Source organism: Eriocheir sinensis, chromosome 29 (genome assembly GCF_024679095.1).
Source record: "Eriocheir sinensis breed Jianghai 21 chromosome 29, ASM2467909v1, whole genome shotgun sequence".
NCBI lineage: Eukaryota > Metazoa > Arthropoda > Malacostraca > Decapoda > Varunidae > Eriocheir > Eriocheir sinensis.
Window position 1 is genome coordinate 6,100,336 of NC_066537.1, and position 9,432 is coordinate 6,109,767.

At 43.3% G+C, this 9,432-nt stretch overlaps 2 protein-coding genes across 3 annotated transcripts in view; one reads left to right on the plus strand and one right to left on the minus strand.

Annotated features, from left to right (window-relative positions):
- The window catches only part of LOC127004893 (uncharacterized), a gene marked incomplete at its 3' end in the record, with an annotated part of 49,057 nt that overhangs the window by 1,347 nt on the left and 38,278 nt on the right, over positions 1-9,432 (plus strand).
- Positions 3,672-9,432, minus strand: part of LOC127004891 (uncharacterized) — a 9,718-nt gene continuing 3,957 nt past the window's right edge. For both annotated transcript variants that reach the window (XM_050873104.1, XM_050873105.1), the window contains 3 exons: positions 8,888-9,432; positions 8,330-8,427; positions 3,672-7,754 (listed from right to left, as the gene is read on the minus strand). The exon at positions 8,888-9,432 is cut by the window's right edge and continues 410 nt beyond it. In XM_050873104.1, the coding sequence (XP_050729061.1) occupies positions 4,344-7,754; positions 8,330-8,427; positions 8,888-9,432 (4,054 nt within the window). In that variant the 3' untranslated portion in view covers positions 3,672-4,343. The remainder of the gene's footprint in view (positions 7,755-8,329; positions 8,428-8,887) is intronic.

A 9,432-nucleotide genomic window follows, 5' to 3' on the forward strand; every position in this document is an offset into this window, starting at 1 on the left:
TACCACCAGGGTCATAAAAATACCCTTAGAAATGGAGACTTCGAAGGCCCAGGTATTCTGACGCTTCCTCCTCTCTCAAAATCCAAAAAGGAGATAAGTCGGGTTCTAATGCGTGTTTCTTTACGTTCATGGTACAGAAGAAGGGTCAGTCTACCACCAGGGTCATAAAAATACCCTTAGAAATGTTCAAAACTCGTGAGAAAGTCCAGTCAAATATGTGTACTTGGATGATCGGATTCGAGTGTTTCTTTAAGTTTATGGTACAGATGAAGAGCCACACTACCATCAGGGTCATAAAAATATCCTTAGAAATGCCTAAAACTCCTGAGAAAGTCTAATCAAATATGCGTACTTGGATGATCGGATTCTAATGAGTGTTTCTTTAAGTTTATGGTACAGATGAAGAGCCACACTACCATCAGGGTCATAAAAATATCCTTAGAAATGCCAAAAACTCCTGAGAAAGTCTAGTCAAATATGCGTACTTGGATGATCGGATTCTAATGAGTGTTTCTTTAAGTTTATGGTACAGATGAAGAGTCACACTACCATCAGGGTCATAAAACTACCCTTAGAAATGCCAAGAATACGGACTTTCCACCCCTCAAATCAACTATTTTCAAAGGCCAAAAGGAGATTAGTCTGGTTCTAATGCGTTTTTAAGTTCATGGTACAGAAGAAGGGTCAAACTACCACCAGGGTCATAAAACTACCTTTAGAAATGCACCAAACTCCCACGTACGAAAGCCTTGTCAAATAATTATGTGTAGGCCTATTAGGGAGGCGAAATGTTTAATTAAAAATGTAATCCCTCGAAGGTACAGCATCCACCGTCATGTCGCTTCTCTCATTATTATTATTATTATTATTATTATTTTTATTATTATTATTATTATTATTATTGAGAACCATGGAATTGATATCAAAGGGGAAAAATACCTGTATTCAGACCCAGACTGATATAGAAATGAAAAAAAAAAAAAAAAAAAGTTACATGGATAGATAGATAGATATAAGATTAGATAGATAGAAAGATAAATAGATATATAAGTAAAGATGTATAGTTACTTTTGCCTTATTGTATAAAACCGAACGTTTTATAATTATATACGAAGGCAAACGATAATAGCCTAATAATATACCCTAATTAATAGGTCTCACGAAATGAATTAAATATTGACTGAGTGATTTATTAATGATTCAGATTAATGTCGCAAGCATAAAAAAATACAACCGAGAAGAAGGAAGGGAGGTGCTTATGATATTATTGTGAAAAAAAAATCAATAAGAAGAACCATTGCAATCTTTTTCCGCCAATTTTTTTTTCGTCAGTGTATCGAGATTAGTGATGATGAGCAGACGTTTATTTTTTGCCGCCTTGTAAGTACATTTATTTATTTATTTATTTATTCGTGTTACTGGTCCAAGGCTATATGGAGATCCGGTTTTATATTGAAGTTTATAATTTCCATTTTTCTTTGGTTGTTTAATTTATCTTCATTTTATTTAGCTTGTTTTACGTTGAGACTAATTATTTTTGCTTTATATTGAGGTTATTTCTGTTATTTATTTTTGTTATTCATTTGTTATTTACTTGTTATGTATTTATTTAGTTTTATATTGAGATTGTTTCTGTTATTAATTTTTGTTATTCATATCTTATTTATTTCCGTTATTTATGTAGTTGTTGCATATTAATTGAGGCTATTTCTGTTATTTATTTAGGATTTGTTTTATATTGAGGTTATTTTATTATTATTTATGGATGGAAAACCGTGTGCCTCCGATATTTATACCTGAATACTCTTTTAAGTACTCAGTTATGCATTCAATTTGTATTCTAATTATAGTAATAGCTAATATAGGTTACTCATGCGACGATATTGAAACAAACCGATTGTTAGCTGTATTGATTACTAATCTTACTGTTGAAGAAAGTAAAACAAAGGAGCGAAGAAATTAAAGTAGTCTATATTGTTTGTAGGTGCATCTCTCTCTCTCTCTCTCTTATATGGATAGTGATGGCGGTCGTGAAATAAACATGAGAAGTCTAGCTCCCCCTTAGCATATCCCCTTCCCTCCCCTTCCCCCTTCACACACACACACACACACAGCATCGACATGTTATATCGCATGCAGCCACTCAGCACATTGTAGTTTCCCGTTTTCCGATTCCTGCTGACCCACAACTACTGTAAACAGACACCATGCAGTAATTAGAACGGTTTTGACGATAACTGTAATGGAATGTCGTTATATGTGTGTCTACGAGAGTTTTGGGTCCTGAAACATTGAGTGAAACTGATATATACATGCGTTGTTCCTTGTTCTTGTTCATAATACGGTAATTTGGTAGCGATGACACACACACACACACACACACACACACACAGACAGACAGACAGACACACACACACACACAGACACACCACGTACCCAGTTTACACCAGTCCATGCTTGTGTTTATCCACGTGAAACTAATCTGTAACTGTACTGTATTGCATCTATAACTGTACTACTGTATTGCATTTATCAATCGTAGAGAAAATATCAAGTAATAGAAGAGGTTGATTATACAGTTCATGGCGGCCACCCCTCCCTCGATCTCCTGCCCCATGGAGGTCCTGCCCCCTTTCCCTTGGCCATGTAAATCTTTAAGTACATACATAATAAGTGATGCATATTTACGTGATATAACCATGGCTTACAGTGTTAACATATAGTGTTGATGTGAAGTTTATTACATGGCCCGTATTCTTTGACACTTTCGATTATCACAACAACAATTTCCAGAGGCCACAATAATTATGAGTCGGGTTCCCACGATCGAGTGTTTTTTCCCGTTCATTGTACGGAAGCCTTATCTAACCATTACTAGGCTAGCTCCTAAAACTACCCATATATAGAATACCAACACAACCTCTGCGAAAGCTTTATCGAATGGGAGTGTCGCCCCGAAATGTGAAAATATTGTTTGTGTCACCCGCGAGGTTACGAATCCCACTAAACCTAACAAACCAGTGAAGCTTGAACGTCGAATTGCTGGATGATGAATAAATGCATAAAGTTCAGTTGCTAAAGTTCTTCAGTGGGAAAAAGACGTAAGAGGAATGACGCAACTGAAAAGCGAAGTGTATGAATGATCAAATAGAAGAGAAGGCGAACCTACGAAGGAATTCTATTTAGGTCACAAGAAGAAGAAGTCATTTATCCTTCGGCCCCCTGGCGGAGGAAGTTCAAAGTTCAAACCTTCCAGTCAGTCGCTATTCAAGCCGTTCTACATCGCCCACAAGGGTTTTGAAATATTTTTTTAACAATATGTGCATGGCAGAAGACAGTATGGCAGAAGGAAATAATAACCTCTGGATGCAATAAACTTCCGCAGCCAGTAAAGGTCAGCTAGTGTCCGTGGCATTGTGTAGTTGGTTTCTCATCCCTTAGCCTTCAAAAGCTTTCAACTGTCACAACAAACTTTTTCAAAGGTCACAAAGGAGGTTAGTCTGGTTCTCCCGAGTGTTTTTCATATTCGCGGTGCAGAAAGCCTTGTCAAGCCGTCACTAGGGTTCATAAACTAGCCATGGAAATACTCACCTCTACAAAAGCCTTATCAAATGTGCCCCAAACTATTTGAGAATGTGGGCCTAATGTTATAAGGGTAGTGAAAGAGTACGATGCCTGTAAATGTTTATTCTTCAAAATACACATGACTAGTTACTTGATACCAGTCATTCTCATAAAGCATTACAATACAATTAATCCTTAGTTAGTGAGAAAACGATGGTTAAATATATGACTAGTTACTGGACAGGAAGGATTCACAGGAAAAAAAAAATATAGAACAATTCATCCTTTGATAGTGACATAAGAAACAGATGGTTATATGAGAATAGTAGAGGATACAATGCAAAAAAATGTGCCTGGGTGATATTCCCTCAGATCCACATGCTACACTCTAATAAGCAGACATTGGGTCTATAGCAGAATTTCTATAATTATTACATTTAATCTGATGTACTATGTTATTATAGCACTGGCTTAATTTTTGCTTTTATACCCCAGCTTAATTTTTACTTCCATATTCTTCCTCGATTCTCCCGACGTCTTACTTCTGTGATGAGTACTAACTAGGATGGTGCGTCTGAATTCGGGGTATATCAGTAATGCATATCCGCAAGCTAGCCAGAGTATCAAGGAAAATCTCCTCTCATTTATTCATGATGCACTGAACAGCACACACTGTGCCTTTCTCTTGACCCTCCTTTATCCCAGAGCCTGCCTTGGCCCAGCATCTTGTGGTAAAGGCCCTGGATGTAGTGGCCAGTGTGTCTCCTCGCCTTCTCCTCTTACTGTTTCTTTTTATGCATTGAGCTGGTGGCCCCAGTGCCTGTAGGTGTCTTCTGGGCTGAGGCATCGACGTACAGTTGAGGACGGCGCCGCACTGCCCGATGCACTTTGGTGGCCTCATTGATTTGTGTCATGGCATCAAAGTTGATGTGGTACCTCTGCTGTGCAACTTTAAAGGAGAGGGGCTTGCTGGGGCTGGCCAGGTAGTGGTTCTCAATATCTGCTGAGGTGAGGTTGCTTGCACGGCCTGCCTGGCCAGTGGTGTCTGCCTGTCCATACTTTATCCACTTGCCATTTATGTCGCAGAAGTACCAGTTCAATGTGCGGGACTTGCTGTATGGAGCAGGTGCACCGTCCTGCACACAGAGGCGACGCACTGCCACCACCTTTGAGCAATCCAAGTTGGTCAGCACCATGGCCTCAAAGTTGGCATACCAGGAGTCCTGGTCCAGGACGTTTTCCAAATGACGGAGTTGGGCTTGGCTCAAGGGTGGCAGCCTCAACCCATTTTTGGCTGGGTCACAAAAAGCTGACTCTAGACAGGAAACAATGGTCCCAGGAATATTTAGCCATGAGTGCTGCCCCTTGCCATCAGACACCTGCCAGTGGAAGGGCCGTGATGAATGCAGCCTTGGGCAACCCTCGTCTTCCTTCCGACACACCTTTTCTAATGAGAAGCGGCAGATCTCGCTGAGCCTAACATTGCCTTGCCGGTGATAGGCCCACACTGTTCGCTGGATGCCCCCTGTTCTGTCTGGGGGACTCCTGTCACTGGAGGAGTGCTTCCCCACATGTCTCTTTGGAACATTGCCATTGCTACTCTTGGTTGGCTTTTGGCCTCCCACTGCCCCTGCCTCTGTGGTGTCCTCAGAGTCGTCTGACTGGTAGTGGGCTGCTGACCCTCTGCTTCTCTGTGAATGGCTTTCTTGACGTGTGTTGTTGGTGGATGAATTGTCATTTAGTCCAAACTTTTGTTTCACCTTATCAAAGAAGGTACTTGGTTTCTTGAATACTGCACCCCCATCACTGCCCCAGATGTTTGGTGGCCTTGCAGCAGTGGAGGGCACAGTGACATCAGCCTGGGTGTTTGGTGTCCTTGCAGGAGTGGAGGGCATAGTGGCAGTAGCCAGGGCAGGGTTGGCACTCAGCAGGGCCACAATGATGTCCATGATGGTTTCATTGACTGATATTCCATGGGCAGTGAGCAGCCTGCAGCAGTCTGAGGTGTTGGGGTTATGGTTTAACAAACAGTTTGACCGTCCACATCTGCCCCGACCCACCACAAAACTCAGACAAAGGTGCAGAGCCTGGCAGTCAGCTCTGTCACACCCGCCCCTATTGTAGGCCTGGCACACATCCAGGCGGCTTGAGGCAGGAGCTGCAGTGCTGACGAGGTGATGTAACAGCTTTTTCAGGCGATGTGGAGGCAGGTTTCCAAGGCAGAATTTTTCAAAGATGGCTTTGTTGTGGTTTGTAAACAGTGAGTGACCCAGAGAACAGGGTTTCTCTAGGCACCAGCCAGAGATGTAGGTGTTGCACAAATGCAGATCCTGGCAGGTTAGGCCCTGAATACAACCTTTGGGTGATGGGTAGGCTTGGCACAATTTTATTTGTGGCTGAAGCTGCACCCCGATCCTGTCCAGGTGGAAGACTTGTGTGTGAGCTGCTGCCACCTGCTGCACTGACTCTCGACCAAAGAAATTGTATTCAAAGAGATTACTGAATGTGGAACGGAAGGAGGAGCACTCTACCAAAACCTGGGCCAGATCCTCAGGTGTCAAGGCGCCACTGGCATCCTCCGTGTTGCTGGGAAACCCATCATTCAAGGCACCGGAGTAATGGCTGTTGTCGCTGTTCTTGTAATAATGGCCAGAGTTGTAGTACTGCCCCTGTCTCTGAGTCCATGGGCTTCTTGATTGCTGTGGAATACTCCTGTGTGACCATGAGTACTGATGTCTGGAAGGTGATCCATAGTTACTGTCCTCTCCACTGCTGTGTTGGTTCCTCCAGGGGCGTCTGTTGTCACTGGAGGATTCCCGGGAGCGGTGGCCTCCTTGTGCACTCCTGGCAGCCTTGTCCTGGACCTGAGGCTGCTGGTTATCTTGGTCCCTGGTGCTCATGCTGCTGTCCTGACCCTCAAGAGTAAGACGTAACTGACTCATTTCCTCTTCCTTCTTATCCTCATCAGTGTCCATCTGCTCTTCCTCATCTGTAGCATTCTGTAGTGTACTGTTGTCTCTGCCTTCGTTTTCTTCAGCATCGAGGAGTTGTTTTGCGGCATCTTCGTTCCCTTTCTCAGCAGCATTATACTCAGCATTGCGGTGAAGTGCTGTGCCATCTTCATCTTCGTCAATGTGATGCTGATGGAGTCTGCCAATCGGATTTTTCTCTTTGTTAGGATGCTGTGCTCTCTCAGCCTCATCTTTCTCTTCACTGTGATATTGCTGCCATATTCTCTCATTCTCATCATTCTCTTCGTCTTGATAATCCTGCAGTGTTCTTTTGACCTCTTCTCTCTCTTCGTATCCATAATGTTGCAGTGTTCTCTTGACCTCATCTTTCTCTTCATCTCCATAATGTTGCAGTGTTCTCTTGACCTCTTCTCTCTCTTCATCTCCATAATGTTGCAGTGTTCTCTTGACCTCATCTTTCTCTTCATCTCCATAATGTTGCAGTGTTCTCTTGACCTCATCTTTCTCTTCATCTCCATAATGTTGCAGTGTTCTCTTGACCTCATCTTTCTCTTCATCTCCATAATGTTGCAGTGTTCTCTTGACCTCATCTTTCTCTTCGTATCCATAATGTTGCAGTGTTCTCTTGACCTCATCTTTCTCTTCATCTCCATAATGTTGCAGTGTTCTCTTGACCTCATCTTTCTCTTCATCTCCATAATGTTGCAGTGTTCTCTTGACCTCATCTTTCTCTTCATCTCCATAATGTTGCAGTGTTCTCTTGACCTCATTGTTCTCTTCGTCTTTATAATTCTGCAGTGTTCTTGTGACCTCTTTCTCTTTGTCTCCATAATTCTGCAGCGTTCTCCTAACCTCATCTCTCTCTTTTTTATAATCCTCAAGTGTTCTCCTAACCTCATCTCTCTCTTCATCAGGGTAATGTTGCAGTGTTCTTGTAACCTCATCTCTCTCTTCCTTATCCTTCCTATCCATCTCATGCTGCATCGTCCTGACATAGCTCTCTTCCTCACTGGTATGATGCTGAATGCTGCCACTCTTGCCTTCATGGTCATGTAGAGTATCCTGCAGTATCTTGGTGTAATGCTCCTTATCCTGTTCCCTTTCCTTGTCCTGGTAATGCTTTTCTTGTGCCTTCCTGTCATGCTGGCCACCATCAGTTTTCAGCTTCTTCATGGACTGCAACAAAGCTTGGGCCTCGTCATCCTCGCTTGTAGATGTCTGTCGAAACAAGTTGTGTTAGTCGTCATTAGTTTCAGAGGAAGGTGCAAGAATCTCTAACAAAATGAGCCATGAAGAGCAATGGCTGGAAACTAATCTGAGGAGAAAGACATTAAGTTTTAAAATATGAATGTCATTGTGTGAAAAAGGTAATGATACTATCCTTATTTGCTCATTGTTTTGTGTGGCACTTAATGTTCTTGGGTGTTTGTAATATGTGTGGTGCCCAAACACTTCTGACACTGGTTAACATAATTGGTCCACTAGCACAATGACCTCACTTTTTTGTCACTAACGTTTTCTCCTAACACATGATTGACTCTGTGGGGGAAACACTGTTAAACTGAATGGCCTCAACTGCTGTTTCCTCCTGACACAAACATCATCACACCTGAGGGCAAAGTAGTTACCTTGAATATTTGTGCTTCCTTTAACTTCTGGGCACAGGAACACAGAGGCAGAGCATGTCTGTGGATTTATATTGAGCAAATATGGGAAAGTACCCAAGCAATGAGATTTTTTCTAGGATTCATAGCAATAACAAGGTCACTGATTTCATTTTTCCCTTGACACACCTGAGATTCAGCTTTGGCAGTGGTTTGTCGATATCTCTTGGCCAGGGCCTGCTCAAAAGGGTCATCCACATCACACTCCCACTCCATGGAGATGAGCTCTGAAAGAAACCCACAATGGGGAGTTACAGTGTGACTGACTGGTGGACTTGAAGCAGAAGGAATTCATTTCATGTTGAGACTTTAGCCTGATACTGAAAGTGTCCAGATTATTAAAGAAACCAGGTGTGGACAACAGTTACTGCGGTGGCAGGACAGACTGAGTGTCCAAAGAACCTGTCATGAATTTTAATAGAAATGTATTTATTTTGTGGAGTATTCCACCAAACTCGACCTCATTTAATAAAAAAATTAAATAAAAATAATGGAAGATATAAAGGAAATCTCCACTTAGTCGAAGGAGGTAGATCAAATTAGTCCACTCAATTGAGTTTACTGTCATTATGAGACTGATTAGTAATTCAATTTCTAAAACCAAACACTCGTTGCAAGAATTTATGGTTTGCAGAGTGATCAAGACCAAATTATTGTCTGATGGGTAGAATATGATTCATGCCTTACCTGGCTTAGCCCTCGGTGTGAGGTCACTCCACTCCAGCCTGTGAGGCTTGGTATCCATCTGGTAGCCTTCCACTTGCTGGGCCAGGGCTGGGGCACCTTCACGGAGCTGGGCCAGTGATGGGCCATCTTTATGAGTCAGGCCAGGGGCTGGGGCACCTTCATGGGCCAGTGATGGGCCATATTTATAAGAAAGGCCTGGATCTGGGGCAGGTTCATGGGGCAGGGCCAGGAGCTGGGCTAGTGATGGGCCATATTTATGAGGCAGGCTTGGGGCTGGGTCATCATGGGCCAGGGTTGGGGCTGGGCCATCTTTGCGCGTCAGGGCCGGGGCTGGGTCATCATGGGCCAGGGTCGGGGCTGGGCCATCTTTGTGAGGCAGGGCCGGGGCTGGGTCATCATGGGCCAGGGTCGGGGCTGGGCCATCTTTGTGAGGCAGGGCCGGGGCTGGGTCATCATGGGCCAGGGTCGGGGCTGGGCCATCTGTGTGAGGCAGGGCCGGGGCTGGGTCATCATGGGCCAGGGTCGGGGCTGGGCCATCTTTGTGA